This window comes from Ambystoma mexicanum, chromosome 6p (assembly GCF_040938575.1).
Source record: "Ambystoma mexicanum isolate Mex_15411 chromosome 6p, UKY_AmexF1_1, whole genome shotgun sequence".
In the NCBI taxonomy this organism is placed as follows: domain Eukaryota; kingdom Metazoa; phylum Chordata; class Amphibia; order Caudata; family Ambystomatidae; genus Ambystoma; species Ambystoma mexicanum.
The window spans coordinates 419,952,366-419,976,396 of NC_090935.1; the positions used below are offsets into that span (position 1 = coordinate 419,952,366).

The window sequence follows — 24,031 nt, forward strand, 5'->3', positions numbered from 1 at the left end:
AACGCTGTTTTCCACGACAGAAATTTCAACGGAGCCGAATGCTGAGGCTTGAATGGCGGCCCCATGAGCCTGGTCAGCAACACGTTGAGCTCCCACGCAGGGGCCAGAGCCTTCACTGGCGGGAACGATCGGACAGTCCCTTCATAAATTCCTTCACCAGGCGATGAGACCACAGGGATAACCGTCCCGTAGTTCTGGTGTAACGGGAAATCGCTGCAAGATGGATCTTGATAGAAGCGTGAGCTAGCCCCGCCTTGGCCAGCGACAGCAGGTACGGCAGCACTTGAGGTGCCGTAATTCGCAGAGGGTTAATCTCCTGTGCACGGCACCAGACAGAGAACCTCTTCCAATTGTGTCCGTAGCACTTGAGAGTTGAGGACGCCCTGGCCTTTGCAAGCACCTCCTTGCAGTCCGCCGGGATAACGTACCCTCCAAACTCTAGTGCTGCAGGAGCCAGGCCTGCAAGTTCAGCGACTCCGGGTCGTGATGGAGGATGGCGCCTTCTTCTCTGCGACGAGGATCATCCTGCACCGGGACCTCTTGAGTTGGTTGACGAGTCGGAGCGGCAACGGGGGGGAATGCATACAGGAACAGACCGTCCCAGGGGAACAAGAAAGCATCGACCATACTCCTCGGCTGGGGAAACCTGCTGGCGAACCTCTGGCACTGGAGTTCATCACCGTCGCAAACAGGTCGATCTGGGGTTTACCCCATCGTTGGAAAAGTCGATCCACTTGATCCTGACGCAGCTCCCACTCGTGGCACGAGCGCAGCTCCCTGCTGAGTGAGTCGGCAAGGACGTTCTTTATTCCTGCTAGATGGAAGGGCCGCAGAAACATCCCCTGGGCGACGGCCCAGTGCCACAGATTCTGGGCCTCCTTGAACAGGGCTGGGAATCTGGTGCCTCCCAACTTCCGGATGTAGAACATCGTGGTGGTGTTGTCGGTGAAGACCCTCACCACCTTGTCCTTGAGGGATGGAGGAACGACCTGAGGGCCCAGAACACGGCTCCGAGCTCCAGGATGCTGATGTGGAGTGACCACTCCTCCGGGAGCCAAAGGCCTCTCGCGTGCAGATCTCCGATGTGTGCTCCCCATCCCTCCAGGGAGGCGTCCATCGTCACTGTCTCCTGATGTACCGGGGTCTGAAAGTCCTTGCCCGCCGCGAGATGCGCGCGGGTGCCCCACCATCGGATCGCTTGTGGAAAAAGCCTAGTTGAGCGGGATCCTGTCTTCAAAGCTGCCGTCGCTTATATCCAACGGGCGTCGAGGAACTCTTGAGAGGACGCATCCGTAGCCTGCACAGGCGCACCAGGTAGATGCATGAGGACATCATTCCGAGCAGGGACTTAATGGATCTCACCCTGGCCACGTCCGTGGCCAGCAGGTCGCTGCACCTTGCCCAAGATGGCCTTCGTCCTTTCCTCCGACGTCGCCCTCCTCCAGCAATCCCAGCATGTGCTGGAGGGTGACCATCCAGAACTTTGCGCCTTGATGTATTTGTTTAACCACCGCAGGTCCAGGATGGGGCGCCAACCGCCTGTCTTCTTTCTGACGAGGAAGTACCTTGAGTATACTCCGGAGCCCCTGAGCCTCTTCGGGACGAGCTCGATGGCACCTTTCTTGAGCATCGCCCTTACTTCTAACAGTAGTTGAGGGACGTGATTTTCCTTCCTGGCTATGGGAGGAATGCGGGGGCACTTCTTTAGAAATTCGAGAGTGTGCCCGTGGGCCAGGGCATCCAGCACCCAACGGTCAGTGGAGATGGACTCCCACACGCTAACTTCACCATCCGGCCTCCCACCGGGGTCTTGCCGCATCCTCTGCAGGCCGCCTCCTACGAGGAGCTGACCGCCTGGCGACATGTCGAGGAGCCGCCGCCGGATCCCTTGGAAGCACCTTGTCTGCCTCTAGCGTTCCGAAAGGGCGACCGTCGTCGCTGCACCACTCCCAAGGCCCGAGCCGTCTCCGTGCCGGTCTTGATGGCCTGAAGTGACTCATCCACTGTTTTTCCAAACAGGTTGTTCCCGTCGAAGGGCATGTCCAAAACTCTGGTTTGCACGTCCTGGCGGAAATCAGTTGCCTTGAGCACTCCCCACCATCAAAGGCAAACACTGTTGTCCAACTGGCGGAATCCGGTGTCAGCGATATCCGTGGTTATGGCATGGTCCGACGCCACCTCACCTTCCTATAGGATCTCCAGGGCCTCCGCCCTCTTGTCGTCCGGTAGGAAGTCCAGCAGGGGAGCGATTTTATACCACAGCTCCCTGTCGTAGAGGGCCACAATCGCTAGGGCATTGGCCGCCTTAATTGTCGTTGACGCAGATGAGATCACTCGTCCCACGGCGTCTAGCTTCTTTCCCTCGCCATCCGGTGGGGAGGTCGAAGTAGAAGATGACGCCCCAGCGCCTTCTTGGCTGCCGCCGAGACGACTGAATCCGGGGTCGGCTGTGCCCTGAGGCACAAAGGGGCGGAATCGGGGACCTGGTACTTCTTCTCATACCGGTCCCTCTTGGCAGGCATTGTGGACTGGTTCTTCAGGAGAGCAAGTCCCTCCTCCCAGATGTCGTCAATCAATGGTACCGCGAGGACAGTCTTCCTCTTGGCCTCGCGCCGCTGATATAGGAAACCTTCCTTCTTCTGTTCCTCCGGGCAGAGCCGAAAAAGTTCAGATGCCCTGGCAATCATGGCGTGGAAGGAGCCAATTTCGTTGGGCGGGGAGGGCCGAGAGAGTGGTGATGGAAGCCCCATCCCGTTGTCACCACCGTCATCTGTCCCCGTCGTGGCCGTATCCGTTCCCGTGTCATCCCTAGGCTCAGGGGAAGGAGTTGAAGGCTGAGCAGGCCGCGAGGGCTGGAACGGTGGGGGCGGGGAGGGGTGAACTCTCCTTCGCTTGTTCAGAGGGCTTCCCGACGGGCCTGGTTCTGTCGGGTCGTCCGTAGGGGTGAGGGGCAATCTCGTCCTTATCTCCGTACATAAGGTTTGGATTGCCATCAAAATGGCCACCGGGTTGTCCTGAGGCTCGGGCACTGGCTGCGACGGGTGTGACGGTTGCTCCTCCTCCACGGGAGTCTCGTCGGCGCCTCCGTCGCTCTCTTCGTCCGCCTCCTCAGGGTTCCCCTCGTGGGACCGGACCTCCTCGAACCTCTTGTTGAGGCCCTTCACGACTTCAACCAGCTCCTCCTCAGAGGCTGTATCCGTGTCAGCCAACGCCCCCTCCCCCCTTTTTTTCCGCGGGGGTCTAATCGATGGGCTGAAAAGAGGATTCCCTCGTGGTGCCAGGGAAACTCTGGGCCCTGAGGTCACATCCACTGGGTTAGCCTCCACAGGCTTCGCCAGGGCCGCCGCGACTCCTTCAATAGAAGCCTTCACTGGGTGGATCAAGGCCTTCACCACCTTGGGCGCGCTTGAGGCCTTCACCTTGGGGGAGGGGTCACTGCCTCGCTCCCCTTCGGCTGATCCCTTTGAGATCGACCGGGGCCTCTCCAGAAGCTTAGCCGGGTTCTCGGATTTTCTCTTCCCCGAGCCAGAGCGTTGGCTCATGGTTGATGGTGTCGGTGAGAGTGCGCCCTGCCTGGCAGCCAAGGAGCCCGACCCTTCGGCGCTGCCGGTGCCCGCGGAATCACAGTGCTTTGCCTTCTGTTGGGCCCCCGTCACTTGGGCGCCCTCACAGGAATTAGAAGACTGCTCGGACTTCTTCTCACCTGCTGAGCCCTTCTCCAGGCAGCTGGCGAGGTGGGTCTGACGATCCCTCATAGTCCGTTCCGACAGGTTCTTGCAAAACGCACAGTCCTTTTCCATGTGCATCTGGTCTTTGTTAAGGCAGTAGAGACATCTCGAATGCTCATCCTCCTTGAAAACATTCTGTAATCTGCATCCAGGGCAATTCTTGAACAGCTTGGATCCAGGTGTCGAGCTTCCCTTGTCCTGGGCCATGTCCATGAGGTAGGCCTCAGATCTTCTGGAATCCTCCAAGAAGCGTAACTCGACAAAACTTCGCCCTTGAGGGGCGTAGAAAATTCCGAAACGGGTCCCCGTTGATCGGAAGTAGAAACGGTGGAGCTTGAGGCTTGATTGACCGAAAAAATGAGATTAAACTCTTTGAAAAAAACACAACACGCAGTAAAAGCTGGAGAGTTATAGCATGAGGACTCCCAACACTTCAACGTGCTGTAAAAATCTGAGGATGGGTGCCAGGGGCGGGGCTTAGGGAGAGGGCCGTCATTGGCTGGGGGCAGTATGACCCAGACACCAGTAATTGGTTACTTCTAAGAAAGACAGATCAGAAACGAAACTGATACTGATTTTTTCTTTACCGAGGATTCCCAGCCTGACGACGGAGAATATTCACGAGCATGTGAATCCATGCCAGACCCCATGCTGGAGAAGTTGAGTATTCACACAACTGCAAGGTTTTTATGTCTGGAGGTTATATCCACAGTTTGGGGAGAGAGCGCAGGGGATAGGGAGAGTGGTTAGATAGGATAGTATCTGGAGGTCACTTAGTACTTGCTCCTGTGAGCTTGGAGCCTTGAGAGGGAGCAGTTTTCCCCATAGATAATAGACTGAACACTTTACTGTTAGCCAAGTGGTGCATTGTGTTCCCCTGTTCAAACTAAGAAACGCCCTCTAAGATGATGTGGCTCAATATGCTAGAACACATTGGTACTTGAAAACATAACCCATGTTTTGAATAACACACTGCAAGGTTTTCACACTGCATGGTTTTCCTTCTTACAGCTAACAGGAACATATTTGGTGAACTTGCACTGTCCAAATAGAATTCAAGTCACTATGTCTGTTAGATTTGTGAAATCTGTATATCATCTCAGGTTCTGGAAATTTCAACCAACTATATGTATTCTCATTTGTGGGGTTAGCTGTGTTTTACAGATCAATGAGATGCTTGTAATACAGTTGGAAAAAATAGAAAAACCATGATGAGCAGATATATCCAAGTGTTTGCGTTGCAGTTGCACACAGAAAAACATTGTGAAATCAGTGAAGCAGCCATGTATATCACTTCCAGGATGATCTCACACACGCATGAGGACTAGTCGTATGGCACTTGAGCTGGTGCCCAGTTTGTATTACAAATCTAAAAATACCCCCAGTCAGTCTAGTGGCTAAATATGTTTTTACACAAGTAATCTGCAGGTAGATTCATCCATTAGAAAGATTGCAGTCACATTTTAAACGAAGAAATCAATGAAGTTTTAAATATCTAAATACAACATACCATGAAATAGTTAGGATCATTTTCTGGCGTTGCTTCACTGTATGTAGAGGCTGCGTGAACTCTTCCCCAATTACTTGATCGGAGCTCTACTAACTTCAAAAGCATTTGTTTCACATCTCTGCAATACATAAACGTATTCATTTCTATAAGCATTAACAGTAAACTAGGCACAAAACATACCTCTAGCTTTCGGGTACATGCTCTATTACTGTGGATTATGTTGCTGACAGAATGTAGGAATGGACAGCAAACTACAAGGAAACAGAGGCCATCCATCAGAAAAAGAAATGCGTCAAAGGGCCACAGTATTGAGGCGGACCCTAACGGCCCTCTGGTCATATTGTCGAAGGACCATTTTAGCAAAAAAGAAGACATCGTTAAACATTCTTTGGCTCTCCAAGAGGTAGCTGTGGATAAGCGATGACACCCAATTTTAGGAGGGATGGTAGGGAGTGACCCAAAAACAGGGCATCACAGCATTACTTTAAATACAAGATCAGTCTACCTATTGCTGATATGAAAATGTATCTTGTGTAAATTTAAAGTGAGACAGGGGTCAATGCAGCATACTGGTGAGTATTGCAGGGTCAGAAAGTCCTGCTTGTTGGTCTGAACCACAAGGCTATAGGACGACATTCGCTCAACAGGATTGTCACATGGTGATGTACAGAAGGGACACCGGCTTTTGTTTGGCTGAGTAGGTGTTGGAAAGCAAGTCACTTTTTGCCACTTTTACAAGTCCCCTTAATTTTGCTTTTATTCAGATGCAGGTCTCACTGGGGGCGTGACTACCATTTGTGCCTCCTTGAAACCACTTATAACTCCTAGGGCAGGGGTACTGCATAGGTGCCCCTTGGTAGCCTTGGGCGAGTCACCACGCACACACATTATCTTGATTACTGACTGCAGTGCTGCATCATTTATGGCTATTTTATCTAACTGGGAGCGCCTCCTTGCTTCCTAAGAGCCCTACAATGGGATCTCATTGTTAAGCCCAGAAACCTGGAACTCACTGAAGAGCTCTGGTTGGTTCTGCCTGTGTCTAGCAGGGGATTGGATGTATGGAAGTCCTCTGGAATTCCCATCCCTGTGTTTTCTCACAAAAGAGCTCACAAGTGTTTCAAAGAGGTGACCAGCACCAATTGGCAAGCCACAAAAGAAGAAATTACTTACCAGTGTTTATGGATTCTTCTCCTGCAGATTCCTCATCTGAGCAGCTGATGCTGGAAGGGATATCCATCAGAGACTTTGACAGGGGGCGCAGTACGAATCAATGTCTAGACTCCGGATATGACATCAGTATTACATACAACCGTCACAAAACCCTGTACCTCAGTTTCTCACCTTAGCAGCCCTCTTTGGCCCCCGAACTCAGCAGCCGCGGAAGAAGAATCCAAAAAATTCGGCTTAAGGGAAGCCAAATAAAGATTACTTTTTTTGTGAAAAACAGACTGTACAGTTAGCAAAAAACTGACCGTACACAATCAGCAGAGCACCAGAATGTGCCTAACAAAGAAAATGTCACAACCTTAAGTTGGTTTCCCACTTGTGCAAAGACAACAGAAACCTCAGCAACCACTTTAATATCAGGGCATGATGGGAGGGGGAAGAGGATGAGGAATCTGCGGGAGAAGAATCGATTGAAAGAAAATGAGACCATGCTCTGCCCGCCAGCCTGTTCCCCGGTCCTGCTAGATGGGCATGCATTAGCAGAGATCTCGTTCTCCAACCACAGTTGCAAGGACTCCCTGCATAGGGGGCAGGGACCGCACACCCCTTGCTTGTTGAGGTAATGGCATGGCCACTGTGTTGTCCCTCAGAATCAGGACATGGTTCCCCCTGAGCGAAGGTGCAAAAGCCATAACCTGATCGCTCGTAACTCCAGCCTGTTGAGGTGCCACCGGCGTTCCACTAGGGACCAAAGGCAGTTTACCTGTAGATCCATGCAGTGAACACCCGAGCCCTTCTGGGATGCATCCGTGACCAGCCAGTCCCGGGCTGCGGTGGTGTTAGGGAGAATTCTCAGAAATGTGCTAATTCCCACCACCTTATAGACCCCGGCAGTTTTTCTGGATTTTGAGGACTTGATTTTTTAACCTCGAGAGACCAAGACCCTTTTTTCCCCACTCTCTCATATACTTTAATGTGATTTCTGACTTTTGTGTTTCTTTTGGTTATGGAGCCTGACAAACTCCATAGGCATCATCTTATACATTGTGTCACACAGCACCTTCAGTGCAGTGGCACAGGGAAGTCTTTCATATTTCCCTAAGGTTTAAATACATTCTCTGGGATAAACTACTGTTTCCCAGAGCAGTAAAGTGAAATTGACTTTACTTACATTTGTAACTTTCTAGACCCAGCACACATTATCTTACAATAGGGTGCTGGAGGGGTTACCTAGTATCCCCTTTGTCTAGCTTCTCATGTAACATTTTTATCTTACCCTTTCCTCACTGAATGGCTGGTGGCAGTGGTTTTGTTTTAACTACCACAGTGTGCATTTATCGCGGGCTGCGCTCGCAGCTGCAGTAAAGCACCCAAGGGTGCCATTTTTTGTCAAAATGGCCCCAGTCTTCTTTTTTCGCCATTTCTTTGTGGAAAGGTCCTTCTTGAGATTTACTCTGCGCGCCAAACCAGGTTTAGACCCATTGTTCGCTTTGCCTTTGGCGGGATTCACGAGTGAAGCCCGCCTCTGGCTCCAGGGTGTCTGGGTTAAGCAGGAAGTGAGGGAGGTGCCCGAAACTCCCTGTGCTTAGTCTCCTAGGAGACCCAAATGCACTCTGTAGTGATTGGCTGGCTGAATGTCTGGCAAGGACAGCCACCCTGCTGGGTGAGTGACAGCTAGGTTGGAATGAATGGGAGAGAACTGAGTAAAAGGCGAGGATTTTGGCTTGGAAGGCAGAGTCGACCACTGGACGAAGGTGCCGAAGAACTGGAAGAGGACGCCTGCTGCAACTCATGGACTGTTGGTTTGCCTGGTGAAACCCTGCTGCTGTGCTGAAACTCCAAATTCGTATTGATAGAGATGCCCCTGCAAGGACGACTTCTCCCTTTGAGTTGGTGGGACCAATCAACTCCAAAGTAAGCCACCTGGTCATCCACCTCTGAGCTGGTTGAATTTCCACATAGTTGCTGCTGGAAACTGTATAGCCAGGGAGAGGAATATTGTGTGTGTTGCTTTTAAGCTGGCCTAGAACTCCAGGAAGATCCTCCGGACTCCCAGGAAGGGTTCAGAAAGAAAACTGGCAGAATCAAATGTTCCTTGAGATGGAAACCTGAATGAACCTTTGGCATACAGGTGGTTTGAGTCTGCAGCACCACATTTGTGGCATGGAAGGTTAAGTATGGCTGCTTGCAGGAGAGGGCTTGGATTTTCCCAGAATCTTCTGGCTGAGGTGATGGTGACCAGGAAAGCCATCTTCCACGAGAGAAGTTTCAGCGGGGCTTGGTGCATCGGTTCGCATGGCCACCCTGTTAGCTTAGTCAACACAACATTAAGCTCCCAAGCCAGGGCAGGAGCCTTCACTGGAGGAAAGGTCCTGAAGAGGCCATTGAATTCCTTGACGAGCCTGTGTGACCACAGGGAGAGCTTGCACGGTGCCCGGGTGTACTGGGATATGGCAGCGAGATGTACCTTGATGGAGGCGTCAGCTAGCCAGCCTTGGCCAGCAAAAGCAGGTACGAAAGGAGCTGCAGAGCAGACACTCGCAGGTGTAGGCTTCTGAGTTTTGCACCACACGGAAGTGCTGCCATTTATGACTTTAACAAACAACGTAGAGGACGCTCTGGACTTGTCCAGAATCTTCTTGCACTCCAGCAGCAGGGAATAGGGACCAAACTCTGTGGCTGCATGAGCCAGGCCGTGAGGCTCAGCGTTGAGTCATGGTGCAGTATTGTTCCGTTTTCACTGGAGAGTAGGTCGGGAAGCCGCAGCGGCCATATGGACAGAGCCGCAGACAAATGGAGCAGGTTCAGGTACCAGATCTGCCGTGGCCACACCAGCGAGTTGAGGATCATCCTGCAGTGGCAACATCTGCATGTGTTGATCACACGTAACAGAAGAGGCAGCATAGGTAAGGCATACAGGTAGAGCCCGGCCCACAGGAACAAGAAGACATCCCCCCAGACTCTTCAGCTGAGGGTACCTGCTGACAAACTTCAGAGCTGGCAGCTGTGGCGAAGAGGTCGATGCAGGGAGGACCCCACCTGCTGAAGAGAAGGCACCTGCGCTTGTTGAAGTTCCCACGCGTGGCAGGAGCGCAGCTCCCTGCTGAGCGAGTCTGATGTGTTCTTGGTGCCCGCCAGGTGAAAGGGGACAAAGAACATGCCCTAACAATAGCCCAGCGCCACAGGGCATGCGATTCTAGGTAGAGAGCGGGGGAGCGCGTCCCGCCCTGCTCGCAGATGTAGAACTTGGTGGTGGTGTTGTCTGAAGATCCGCACCACTTTCCCCTTTAACTGCAGCTGGAACGATTTGCGGGCCCAGAAGACCGCACAGAGCTCGAGGACATTTGTGTGCAAATCCTTCTCCTCTGGGAGCCAAAGGCCTATGGCGTGAGACTGCCCTATGTGGGCTCCCCAACCCTTTGGGAGGTGTCCGTGGTGACTGTTAAGATGGATCTCTGAACTCGGACCTGGCGGGTCAGAGGTTCAGAAGGCCAGCCTAGTTTCTTGGAACAGGGTAACCTCTGGACAAGCCAGACCAATCAGGGTAGCGATTGGCGGCAGTCAAGACTAAGTCTCAAGAGGTGTGAGGGTGACGGAAAGACCTCAATGAGTACACAAAGCAAGGACACTTACAAATTACTCCACACAGGTGTTATATTAAAAATATAGACGAACTAGTTACTTTCTTACCTGGTAACGTTCTTTCGATGGGATGGTCCGACAACGTATTCCATATCTATGACAGGTAATGTCCACAGCTGTGCTGCTTCGGAAAATCTTTAGCGTCTGCGTCCTCCGTCGATGCGCCGTCCCCGAGGACCTCCTCCGACGGCCGACGTCACCCGATGTGATAAGTAGGACGCACAACGCCCATAGCCTCAGTTATAGTTTTTTCCCCAGAACGTGTGCCACCAGTTTTCTGCCAGTTAGACACACAGAGCCTTGCGGAACGCAAGCTGCAATCGGAAAAGAAACTCTGCAGCGGGGAAGGCAGGGAGGGAGCGATATGGAATAAGTCGTCGGACCATCCCATCGAAAGAACGTTACCAGGTAAGAAAGCAACTAAAAATGTAGCATGCCCAATCAAATTGCGGAATAGAGAACTGCCTTGCCAAAGGCCAGATCTTGCCCTCTGATGGAATCGAGGGAGTAGTGACGTACAAAAGTATGTACTGAAGCCCAGGTGGCTGCATCACAGATGTGACGAATAGGAACTACCCTCTGCAGGGCAGTAGACGCAGCCACTCCCCTGGTAGAATGGGCCCGCAAGCCAGCCGGAGGGTCCTTACCCGCCAAGCGGTAACACTCTGAGATAGCTAAAATAATCCAATGAGACAGTCTGTTTCGTCACAGCTTGTCCCAAACGCTTTCCAGCTTAACCAATGAAAGGTTGATCGTCCACTCTGATCCGGGACATGCGCGAAATATAAAAGCTCAACGCTCTCCTAGGATCAGGCCTATGGAGCCTCTCCTCTTACTTACCAGGATGTGGAGGAGGATAGAACGCCGGAAGAACAACCTTCTGGCTCAAATGAAATTCCGAAACCACCTTCGGAAGAAAAGAAGGACGAACTCTAAGGACAACCCTGTCCTTGTGAAACACAGTGAAGGGTGGCTTAACTGAAAGTGTCTGTAACTCACTCACTCTGCGAGCGGAAGTAACCGCAACCAAAAACACAGTTTTCAGAGTTAACAGCCTCAAAGGGCAAGAATGTAAAGGCTCAAACGGAGCACCATAAGAAACTTAAGAACAAGGTTCAAATCCCAACCTGGCACCAGAAAAGGTGACGGAGGGAACACATTAGTGAGCCCTTTCAAAAACTGCGAAATTAAAGGAATCTTAAAATAGGAACACTCTTCAGACGAGCGCTTAAATATGGACAGCGCCGCCAGGTAACCTTTAATGGTCCCCACTTGCAAGCCCCTGTGGGCCAAAGAAAGCAAAAAAGACAGAACCATGGGAATATCACAATCAAAAGGATCCACATTCTTAACTCTGCACCAGTCGCAGAACTTTCTCCAACCGCAACGGTACAGAGACTTTGTTGCCGGCCGCTTTGCCGAGAGCAACACCTCCATCACGTTTTCAGGGAGGTCCCAATCCTTATACCTCAACCTTTTAGAAGCCAAGCATGAAGGTTGAGGGATCTGACCTCTGGATGGAGAACCTGACCCCCCCCCCTCCCGTGAGAGCAGATCGTCTCGGTAGGGAAGACGACGTGGAGGGCAGATGGACAAGTCGAGAAGGTCAGGGTACCACGTCCTCCGGGCCCACACCGGAGCAATGAGGATCATCCGGGAACCGAACCTCCGTAACCTCTGCAGCATTTGCGGGAAGACGGGGACTGGAGGAAACGCCTACAGTAGTGGGAATGACCACTCCACCACGAACGCGTCTCCTAAGGCTCCTTTAGGAGGAAATTCCCGCAAGCAAAACCTTCGCACTTCCGGTTGACACTGGAGGCGAAGAGATCCACTTGAGGGATCCCCCAAAGGGCGAATATCTCCAGGAGAATCTCCTGAGCCAGCTCCCATTCGTGAGAGATCGTGCTCTGCCTGCTCAGAGCATACGCCGTCTCATTGTCGTCTCCGGCCAGATGAAACGCTGAGAGAGAAACTTCCTGCTGGATGGTCCAGAACTCGAGCTGCATCGCCTCCCTGCACAGCGGAAGTGACCCTGCCCCCCCCCTTTTTGTTGAGGTAGTGCATGGCCACCGTGTTGTCCGTTAGAATCAGGACACTCTTTCCATGCACAGTCGGCAGAAAAGCCTTCAGGGCTAGCCTGACGGCCCTCCGCTCCAACAGAATTATATGAGTCTGGACTCCGATGGAGACCAACGACCGCTGACTGTCAACTCGTTGGCATGAGCTCCCCATCCCGTGAGGGATGCGTCCGTCACGATCGTCACCTCCGGCCAGGGCAGCCAAAATGGGGCCCCCTTCATCAGATTGCCCTCGACGGCCCACAATAGAAGGTCCCGGGCTACCGAGGGCGGCACCTGAAAAGGGTCCGACAGCCTGCCGGAAGACTGATCCCACTGGAGCTTGAGTGCCCACTGCAAAGATCTCATTCGTAGACGAGCCTCTGGCACCAGAAGAATGCAGGATGCCATGAGGCCGAGCAGTCTCAAGAACTCGGATGCTGGGAGATCCTAGGCAAATTGAAACTTGTTCACCATCTGCTGAATGTGAAGAGCCCTCACCTGAGGAGGAACACACTGCCCCAGGGACGTGTCGAGCACTGCTCCGATGTACTGGAGCCGCTGTGTTGGCGTCAAATGGGACTTCTTTAAATTGAGGGAGAAGCCCAGCCTGTGAAGGGAGTGGCAGGCGACGGACAGATGATCCAGGTCTTGCTCGGGAGAGCTCCCCCTGATCAACCAATCGTGTAGGTAAGGGTAGACGTGAATCCCCCCTTTCCTGAGATGCACTGCCACCACCACCATGGGCATGGTGAAAACCCTCGGGGCGGAGGTCAATCCGAACGGCAGGACCCGAAACTGAAAGTGAGAGTCGCCAACCGCGAACCTCAGGTACTTCTTGTGCTTGGGATGGATCGGCACATGGAAGTAAGCATCCTTGAGGTCGAGAGACACCAACCAGTCCTGAAGTTGAAGGGCCTGGAGGACTTGAGAAAGAGTCACCATCTTGAACTTGTTCTTCCGGAGAAGTTTGTTCAAACCGCGCAAGTCCATGATGGGTCTCAATCCCCAGTCTTTCTTCGAAACCAAAAAATAAGGGGAATACCATACCTTGTTCCTCTCCGCTACAGGCACCAGTTCTATGGCGCCTTTCTCCAGCAGGGCTTGAATTTCCTGCGCAAGGAGCGGATCCGGACACTTCAAAGAAAGGTTTCCTGGTAGATTGTCGTGAGGCCTCTGGCGAAAAGGAAGACAGTAGCCGTGGGTTATGATCTCCAGAACCCACACATCCGAAGTAATGGCTTGCCACTCTACAAGATGCTATGCCAGCCTTCCCCCAACGAGGGAACCATGGGACCTGGCCTCATGACTGAGTGGTAGCGGCTGCGGCGTCGCCTGAGGGCAAAGAGGCAACTGCCCGAGCGGCCTTGGCACCTCGAGTACCTTTGTTTCCACCTCTGGCACTCTTACGATGTCCTCTTTGACTGCTAGCTCCCCTCGCTTTACTGAAGGACGAGTAATAGTGAAAGGAACCTCCCCTCCATTGCTGTCCCCTAGGACGAAAAGGCGGAGGTTGGCGAACTGCAGCGCCCAACGACTTCACTGCAGCTTTGGAGGTCTGCAACCTCTCAAGGCTCTCGTCAGCCTTGCTGCTAAAAAGATGTTCACCGTCAAAGGGCATTTTGAGGAGCCGTGAATGCGCATCAGGAGCGAACCCAGACTTCCGCAACCACGCAAACCTGCGCATTACGGTGCTCGCCACCATGGACCGGCTGACACAATCTGCCAAGTCCAAACCCGACTGAACTGCCTCACACATGGCATCCTTGCCATCCTGAAACATAGCAAGGAAACCATCCCGTTCGTCCCCTTCGGGAATATGTTCACCCGCTAATGCAACACAGTTCCACAGAGTGTGTGTGAAACGAGACAAAGCACATATGGAGTTGGCTGCCTGAAGCCACATACCCCCCGAAGAAAACACTTTCTTCGCCCGGCCGTCAAAACGTTTGTTGTCCCTATTCGGAGGGATGGTAGGATACGACGCCTGCTTTGCCGGGGCCGTAGCCGCCTACACCACCAAACTCTCCGGAGTGGGGTGCCTGGACAAGTAGCAGGGTTCGCTCCTGGCTGGACGGTATTTTCGCGACAAAGACTTGCCCACTACCGGGAGACTCTCCGGAGCAGTCCAAGCCGCCGCCATCCTTCTCTGCAGAGCCATATGAAACGGCAAAACCGGGTCAGCGGGGGGACCGAGATCAAAGATGTCTGTGAGATCATCCTGAAGGAACTCCCCTGGGGGAGCTGACCAACCCAAATACTCAGTGATCCGAGACATAAGGCGCAGATATGAAGAATCGCCATGAGTGCCAGGCTCCGGCCTACAAAACTCCACCTCCGGAGAGGTGTCCAGTCCACTGGCATCATGCAGTGATTGCCTCAGTTCATCAAACTGGCTATGGCCCGAGATAAGCTCATCTGGAACCGTAACCGGAACCAAGCCGTCATCAGAGCCTTCATCACCCTCTGAAATGTACTCCAGGCGGGGAGAGGAAGACCTCTGGGGACCAAAGCAGTGCCTGACCTTAGCCGGAGCCTTTCTAGGGGCAAACCCTGTGCCACGGGGCCCCTCCGACACCACCGCCTCGAAAGGCGTTGAGGGCGCCGAACGAGCCGGCAGAAAAGGCGTCGATGTCAGCTGCAGCGCCGGCAGCATTGGCGGCGTCGACACAGGTCTCGAAGCCGGAGCTCCGAGCGTGTCTCTCGACGACCTAGGCGCCGACGGCGTCGATGACCCCCTCGGAGGCGGAGCCTCGAGAGAAATCGTCGACGACCTCGGCGCCACAGGCGTCGACATCTTCTTCAAAGACGGCACAGGATCACACGGTCTCGAGCGCGTCGAGGACCGGGACCTGGAACGGGCATGGCGAGAACAGCTACCCTTGTCCGAGCGGGACCTCTCCCGCGAGCCGTGCCGACCACCCGAGCCCGAAGGCGTACGAGCGGAGTCTCTCGACCGGTACCGACCGACCTCACTCGGAGGCACGGACGGACCGTCCGGACGGACGGATTCAAGAATCGATAGCATCTGCTTCCCGAAGGAAGCCCATTCCTCCGGTGTCGCTTGCATGGAGGGATAAGCGACCCGCCGACGGGCGGAGTCCTCGGAAGAGGACGGGGAAGGCGACCTATGCCGGCGCTTCCGGGAATGCCTCGAAGAGGCGGAAGAGTGGCGAGACCGACTCCTGGAAGGAGACCCACTGGACTTCCGACGATGACGCGGAGAGTCGCCCCTCGAGTCATCCGTCGAAAGACCCGCAGACCTCGACTTCCGGGGCTTAGACACCCGGCCTACTGACAGCTTCTTCTTGCGTTCCCGCAAGGCCTTTGCCGTGAGCGACTGGCAGTCGACACAGTCACAGGCACCAGAGGCAGGCGTTGTGCGAGTCCGTGACCGACATCTTGGACCCACAGTCCCCGCATTTCTTGAAGCCCGGACGCGGGGTTGAAGACGAAGTAGAAGTCGCCACAAACAGGTCTTCACAAAAAACCAAACGGGTTCAACGAACCGAGAATCGTAAACAGCAAACTCCCAACGAGTCGAGGCGTACCGAGATTCACGAAGCGAACACGTTCGCGCAAAAAACAGAACTGAGGCTATGGGCGTCGTGCGTCCTATTTATCACATCGGGTGACGTTCGCCGTTGGAGGAGGTCCTCGGGGATGGCGCATCGACGTCATCGACGCAGGACGCAGACACCAAAGATTTTCCGAAGCAGCACAGCTGTGGACATTACCTATCATAGATATGGAATACGTCGGAGGACCGAATCCCCTCGAAACATTTATTACAAGGCCTTTGTAACATCGACCATAGAAAATAATCACAATAATACTAAAGTAAACCAACATATCACAATCAATACAATATATATACAAGACCGCAGGGTCTAAGGAGTTGGGAGCACGCAATATGTAGACCACCTAGATGGGGAGGAAAACAGGCAGTGCAAGTAATCATTAGACCCAGTTCAACATCCGAAATACACCTAACTAGGAGGAAGTCCGAGCCCTACGAAGAGAGGAGCCTTATGCTCAAAAGTACCAGCACGCGCTGGTGCCAATGGACAAAGGAGGGCCTCTCCAAGGATATCAGGCAGTTCAGGAAGGTGAATGAAGCGATGCAGAACAAGTCCCCACTACTCAAGCAAGGCCTACACTGGTGGGCAGAGGCAGGTTGAGAGTGCGGGATGGAGTCGCTATTTCGCAACAGCGGTATTAAAGATACGGGCTTCTGCGCGAGGGGCCACCGGTTGGGGTATGGACTACTCACCGGTCCCCGACGCAGGCAGACCCAGACTTCTCCAGTTCAGTTCACGTTGCTGGCAGGTTCAGCTGCGATGATCAGGATGTCTCAACACCGTGTAGATTCTGCGTAGCAGGATGCAGGGTAGAGGGTGTCCCAAATGCAGCGGACATGCACAGGTTGTTACTACAGAAGGGCAACCGCGTTTACTCTGGTCCGGACGCACTCATCTCACTTCAGACCTGTGAATGCCAAGTGTATGAATTTGGTGTGAGGGTGCCGTGGACGCAGAGCAAGCAGTAAACCAAGTTTCAAGGGCTTCCCCGAAACGGCGGCGGTGACAGAGCAAAGCGTCCTGCGTAAGCTGGTCAGCCCACTGGTTGGCCCAGGGACACTTCCGAAGAGGCTTACTTGCAGGTTTTGATGAAGGTGCCGGGAATAGTTGATCCCACTATACCAAAGGGTCGAAGCGCCTTCGCAGACCTTCTAGGACGATCAGATGCAGAGGGGTCTCGCAGGACGACAGCAGTTCAGGGTGCCAAAACTGCAGCGGGTCACCAGCGGTTCCTCGACTCAGCTTCTTGTTGCAGGATACTTGGCTCCTTATCCCTTGTTCGGTGTGAACTCAGGAGATCGACATGGTAGTGGTGTTTTCAGCCTCCTCTTATCCAAAGTTCCCTTTGCGTCAAAATGGAGAGGGCCCAATGGGAGATCTGCTCACAAACACTCACACCATACGTGAACCTATCACGGACCACGGTGGTCCCAGGCATTCAGGAAGCACTAGACTCTCTGGCACCCAGGATGTGTATTGGGAAACAGACATCCCAGCCCACATCCTGGAGGCACACACAAGGCATGCAGAAGCCCGCAAAAGCCCTGTGTTTCGCGGGAAAGTGCATAACCAAATAAGGACTGCCCTGGGTCGGCTCGACCTGGGTGAAGGTGAAGGGACAAGACGGTCAGCAGACAGGACAAAGAACATTGTAGCATGGCCATTTTGGAGCCAGGCCACTCATTTGTGCCAAACGCAGTAAGCGTGGATAACATGGCGAAAAAGGGTTCAAAACACAAGAGAAACGATAGCTGCCACCAGTCCCGCCCGTGACACACTTGCACATTTCATAATAAGTCCAGCAAGAGTTTCTAGGGCCTTTGGAATGACTAGAGACCCAAGAGCATGATAATGTAAGTTACTGTGCACTCTTGTTTCATGTTGCACAAAAGCTGCAACATGAGGAAAGGACTAAGGGAAACAAAGTCTCCCAGTACTGACTGTCTTAAGAGCATGTCAGTTTCCCCAGAAGAATTGAGCGAAAGCCCAGAGGAGTGCAGCGGAAGGCTGCGCTTCTATGGCAAAGTCTAGATCAGGGTGTAAAACAACAGCAAAAAGTTTGGGGGTTGCCACATGGAAGGAAAATTACATACAATGATGTAATCTTTCATAACAGTGACCATGGCTTGATAGGGTGGAATCCGAAAGGGCGCTACCTGAGTGAGGTGCAGATGCACTGCCCACCATTGTAGAGCCTGCAAGAATGCCCTGTTGATGCCGATCTTGTTTGTCCAAGTGCCTGCCTGTGACCTGCTGCCACTGCTGTCTGGGAAGTCCTTGAGAGGCTGCATCAAGATCTGCAGAAGGGGACCATATGGATGCAGGAAGATACCGTGCCCAGCAGAAACTTGATGGACCGGACTGTTGCGATGGACACTGCAGACAGCTGCTGAATTTTCCCCAGGATGGCCCTCACCCTATACTCCGGGGAGGCTGACAGACCTGCAACTGTGTTGAGATGGGCACCCAGTGACAGAGCGTTCTGTGATGGCACCACGCATGACTTGGGATAATTGATCGAGAAGCCCAGGGAAGACAAGAGCTAGACAGTGTCCGCTGTGTGCTGGGTCACAGGAGTGTGATAGCTAGACCAAATGAGCCAGTCCAGATCTGGGTAGACGTGTATGCCCTTGTGGAGTAAGTGCGCCGCTATCGAGGCCAATCATTTTGTGAATACACTTGGGACTGATTTCAGGCCAAAGGGCAGGGCCCTAAACTACAAAATGCAGGAACTTCCGATTTATTTCGATGAATGAGGATGTGCAAGTATGCATCCTTCAGGTCCAGAGTTGCCAAAATCCCCTTCCTTCAAATGGTCGAGTGTTAGGGAAGTTTTCCCAAAAGCCACTGTTAGGTAGACTTTACAAAACGATCCCAATGGTTTGTAGATCCCCCAACTCTTAGTATCAGTCTGCACTACTCATGGAACCTTGGTAGAGTTGCAGAGTAGTCCGGCTTATTATAAGAGGGAGATGCGGGCTGTAGGTAAGTACACTAAACTTAGTAAAGAAATTCAAAGTAACACTCAATAAATGTATAGTAAAATATAGATGTATTGTATGTACATAAGAATTACTTTTAAATACTCAACACATTAAACCAAAACACTTGGGAATACTTTACTGTCAAAAGCTGTAACAATGTAACTGCGAGCAACTACAAACTAAGCAGTGGCCTTTGAAAAGTATTCTAATGACAGTTCTATCGAATTAACGTTAACCCGCAATTTACAAGAAATACGTTAAGTACATTTACTCTGCAAAACCACATAAGATAATGACTTTTAGGCAGGAAAATAGTTGGTTAGTGTAATACTAGCAAGGCTTACGTTTCTAGAGGCAGTTTCTTCGCGTATCTAGGCTAAGTCCAAAACGTAACCTTAGCTTAAAGGCAGCTCTAAGAGGGATCAAAGTCCTGACAAGCAGCAGAACAACAAACTCCTGTCGATATTTTCTAGTGTTTAAGATGCAAGGAAATGCAACCAACGTTGGCGATCCTGGTAAAGGATTTGCTAAAGGGACACAAGCAGCAGCTTGGGTCGGAGGTAAGGGGGTTTGCCCTGGATACATCTACACTCTGGAGCGACTTTTTCGGATTAAGGTAAGCAATACCTTTTCCCCCCACAGTACTTTTGGTGTCATGATGCCTGCCCCCAGGAAGCCAGACCAGGCCCAGCAACCCCGGAAGCAGGCATCATGCCATTTGGAGCATGCCCAAAAACCCCAATTAGGGGCTGTTTGGGTGCAGTCCTGGCGCCTATGGCGCCAGGCTCATAAGGATAAAATCAGTCCTGGCGCCATGGGCGCCAGGCTCATTACAAAAAACCTACCTAATGCAGACCATGCTGCATACTCACCTGGTGCAGACCATGCTGCACGAAGCCACAAGCCAAATGGGTCTTAGAAGGGACTTTTTTACCTAAGGGACTACTTTTTTCTCGGGTGGGGGCTGTGGAAGAATACTTACCTGGGACTTCTTGCCTAGGCTATTAAAACCACGCCCGGACAGCCACACGTGCTTCGCGTTATTCTGCATTCTGCAGCGTAACGCTCACCGTGCCTCCAGCATCTTCCAGTCATCAGCCACGCCCGCTTCAGTCCTGGACCACCTGGAAACAAAAAGAAAGAAGGAGAAAAGGTTCAAACTTGAAACCTTACCTGAATTCTTGAACCATCGCGCCGTCGATCTTGAAGGAGTCATCGCACGCGCATCGTCACGCACCTCGCAGCGCCGCGCTGTACTCACCATCCAGTGCAGCTTTTCCTCACTCCATCGCGGACCCTGCATTTCAAAACCGCTCTCCGATATCTAAGGGGACAAGAAAAGCCAGGTGAGCACAGGAATGCAAAAGGGCAATACAAGCTACCCCCAAAGACTTACCAGATTACCACGGGGGGTACTCACCTCATCTCGGGTCGGCGCAGTTAACTCTGCATCACCACCGCACCCCGGCCCCTAAGGGGAAACCACTGGACACTACAAGCTACCCCCCAAAGACTTACCTGATTTACCGCAGGGGGTACTCACCTCATATCGGGTTGGCGCAGTTAATTCTGCATCATCGCCGTACCCCGGCCCCTAAGGGGAAAACCACTATAGACTTACCTGACTCTCACCAACTGCCCTTTGGAATCTTCGTGGTGGTTAAGTCGGCAATCTACAAGGAATCGGAAAGAGTGAAGATCAGACATTTGAACTCTTACAAACTATTGGATCCTAGAGTCAATACTGGAACTCACCAATTCCTCCACGCCAGTGAAGTAACTGGTCGTCTACGCGCCCCTGCGCTCGATGCAGGATGGAGAGCTCACCTTTCTAAACCATCAGGTGAGAACAAGAGGGAACATCGGGAGTGGTCAGTGGGCAGACAACGGGAGTGGAAGGTGGGTTAACGCTCGAATTACGGGAGGTTAATTCCCTTTCTCCTTTGCAGAAAGATATTCATACGAGCCGACAAACAAAGTAAGTGGGGGTGTCCAGTCAGTCATCTCGGCTCTACGTGGCACCAGGCCAGTCCAGATCGACGTCCCTGTGGGAACCAGGTGAGCTTAACATTTGGTTTGAAGAAATGTTTGTGGCTGGATTCTCCTCTATGTGGCAGTGCTGGACCAAACCTCTGGATTCCTTGGTCTGGTAACGAAAGGCAGGACAATGGACGGGATCTCTGCAGCAGTCTCAAGGGAGGACTTCTGGCACGGATTTCACAAACTTCTCTGGTCACACTGCGTTTTTGACGCTTTTCCTGCAGCACCAACAAAGGACGCAATTAGCCCAGAAAATCTTCGGTTCCTGAAGTCCTGCACTCTGTTGAGGGGACTTGGAAGGGTTGGATTGCGCCTCTGGAGGTTCATCTGGAGCTCAGCAAAGACTTGGACGTATTCAGCCTCGACACAGCACCTCGGGAGAGGGCTCTCATTAAAGTTTATCTTGGGACTGGTGGTTCCCACCAGTCAAAGGGAAGGATGAGTCTTCCTCGGAGTTCCTATGTCGCACAGAAAACAGGGTCAGGACAGCAGTGGTCACTTCACAGCGTTGCAAAGAGTCTGCAGGCGTCTCTGGTCATCTTCTTCGGTTACTTCAGTTTCCAGTGATCGACTTGCCTCTCACCTCAGGAACCTCACCTTTTAAACAGTTTCAGCACTCACTCCACTGCAATCTTGCAGCAATTTACAGAAAGGGGCAGGTGGCAATCCAATTAGGACAGCCAGACCCCCAGTGGGAGCTGGTTCCATTCAGTCACTCCGGCAGACAAAGATTCCTGCCCAGACACACTGGAGCCTAGGCGGGGACACCCAAGGGTTCTAGTCAAAGGCAAAACACTCACACAGGCCTCCCCTTCCCAGGACAATAGAAGGGCTGACAAATAACCACGCTAATAATGGCAAAAAAAGAAAGGAGCCCCCAAATTAGTACTTGAGTGACCCTATTGTGCACGACTGGGGCTATGGACATAGCCTGCAGTTGAAAAATAACACATTAGTTAGAAGAACGCGCCCATTGCCACCAGTCATAACTAGGTTGTCTCTGACTAAAAAGTCACAGGATCAGAGAGAAGTGGGATACTAAGTATTCCACCGAACAAGAAGAAAATGGGTGGAGCTGTGACAACCTACCTCGTGTTTAAGAAGAAGCCAAAAGGTTCTGCAGAACTGCCTGACCGAACTCTGCATCCAGCCTGGAGCTGGTGTCCAGGGAATAATGCTTACAGAACGCAGACAGAGTGGCACACATAGCTGCCTTGCTAAGGGCCTCCCTGGAAGTGCGTCTATGAAAGGCAGCCGTCGTAGCCTTGGTCCTGAACACGCGGGCATGAATCCCCACGGGAACAGTCTTGCCCATGACCACATAATCCTCCAAAATGGCCTGGACCATCCAACAGGCTGTGGAGGCCTTGGAAGCTTGGGTGCCAGGAGCTGAGCCCCTGAAGATGACTAACAACGCCTCAGATTTCCATAAAGATCTTGTCTGGGAGAGGTAGAACTTAAGCACTCTTCTGAAGTCTTGGGAGTGCAACACCCTTTAAGCCCCGGACTGTGAGTTCAAAAAGAACACCAGCAGACACATTTCCTGGTTCAAGTGGAACAGAGAGACCACCTTGGGCAAGATGTTGGGATGAGTGTGCAAGACTACCATGTCATTGTGGAAGGTGAAGGGCTTGTACGATGACCGCGCCTGCAGCTCACTGACTATGCGCGCAGAGGTGACCGTCACCAGCCGGATGTACACCAATGCCATTCACTTGAACGGTTTACGCTATAAAGCAGCAAGCACCACGTTGAGGGTGGGGCCGTTGCACCAGAGGAAACAGCCTGGACAAGCCCTTGAACTAGGCATTAACCAATGGGTTGGCAGCTGAAAATGTGTGATCCGGCGAGTTCTTGAATGCCCCAATGGCCGCCAAGTAGTTGCATCAGGAATTGACCTGGATGCCAGAACGAATGAGATGTGCGGAAAAGGACAGCAGTTCATCCAGGAAGCAAGTGAGGGGATCCAGCCCGTTGTCGTGAGCCCAGTGGCAGAACCTGGTCCACTTACTCTTGTACTGAGAGCGTGTGGAAGGCCAGCTGGCCTCTTGTATAATCTCCCAGTTGCCGTCCCAGAACTGGGAGTGGTGCAGTCTCAGCTGATCAGAAGCCAGGCTGCAAGGGCCAGACTGGCTGGGTCCTGGTGCTCTACTGCCTTGTCCTGCTGTCTAAGGAAGCCCCTGCTGGGGATCGGAAGATAGATAGGCCCCAGGGAGTGCAACTGCAGGAGGTCCAAAAACAATGCCCTAGACAGCCAGAGGGAGGCAATCAGGATGAGGCTGCAGCCCATCGAGGACGGAATTCGCAGAGGGTCCGCTGGAGCAATGGAGGAGGAGGAAACTCATAGCGGCCGTGACAGCAGAGCTGGAACATGGGAACGTGTCCCCCAGAGATCCCTGCCCCCGACCCACCCATGAAGCAAAGAGAGGGCACTTGGAATTCAGAGGAGATGCAAATAAGTCCAAATCCAGAAAACCCCATTTCTGGAAGAGGGGCAACAAACTGTTGATGTGCAATTTCCATTCGTAGGTGTTGAACCCCAGGCTGCTGAGCTTTTCCGCCTCTGCATTGTTGGCCCCTGGGTGATGGACAGCAGAGAGCCATATTCCCTCCAATAAGGCCCACTCCCAGATCGACAGTGCCTTCATGCATACAAGGGGAGAGCGGGTCTCCACCATTCTTGTTCAAGTAGAACATTGTCGTTGAATATCAGTCCTGATCAGAAGCACCTTGCCCCCGATAACCGGTAGAAAAGCTGTGAGCTCAAGGGCCACCGCCATAAGTTCCTCATACAAAAAATAAATCGAGGTCGTCCCTTAAGGCATAAAGTGGATTGGGACTGTTCTAGGAAATATCTCTTGTTAAGCCAAAGGTATCCACTATGCTCAAATGAAAAAAAAAGTTTTCTTTTTTTAAATGAAGTTCAACCAATTTGTTATGGTTGTGTAACCTAAACCAAGGTAATCACAAATGTTCTAAGCCATAATATTTATGTTCTGAAAACATTCCTTGTTTTTCAAGATAATTTATTGTGCATTTTCAAGACAATTAAATAGAAAGAAGGGGGGGGGAAAGACGTGTAAAACATGGAAGTACAGTCTGAAATGATCAAGAGAGTTGTAAAATTGAAAAATCAAACAGGTTTAACAAAGAAACATTCAATACAATTTTTTGCAAGTAGGTAAATGCAAATACTAAGTAAATCAGTATGTGTTATGAATCCAGAAGCATATATGGTGACAAAGCAAACAAAGAAAAGATCCCCTCAGTAAGATGGAAGCTGAGGCGGCCCAAAGTCCAGTATACAGGTGCCGCT

The 24,031-nt window shown here is 52.1% G+C and overlaps 1 protein-coding gene across 1 annotated transcript in view; it reads right to left on the bottom strand.

Moving 5' to 3' along the window:
* PAIP1 (poly(A) binding protein interacting protein 1) overlaps positions 1 to 24,031 on the bottom strand; it is an 816,787-nt gene that overhangs the window by 136,936 nt on the left and 655,820 nt on the right. Inside the window, exon 8 of the mRNA XM_069627237.1 lies at positions 5,239 to 5,356. Within this exon, the coding sequence (XP_069483338.1) occupies positions 5,239 to 5,356 (118 nt within the window). The remainder of the gene's footprint in view (positions 1 to 5,238; positions 5,357 to 24,031) is intronic.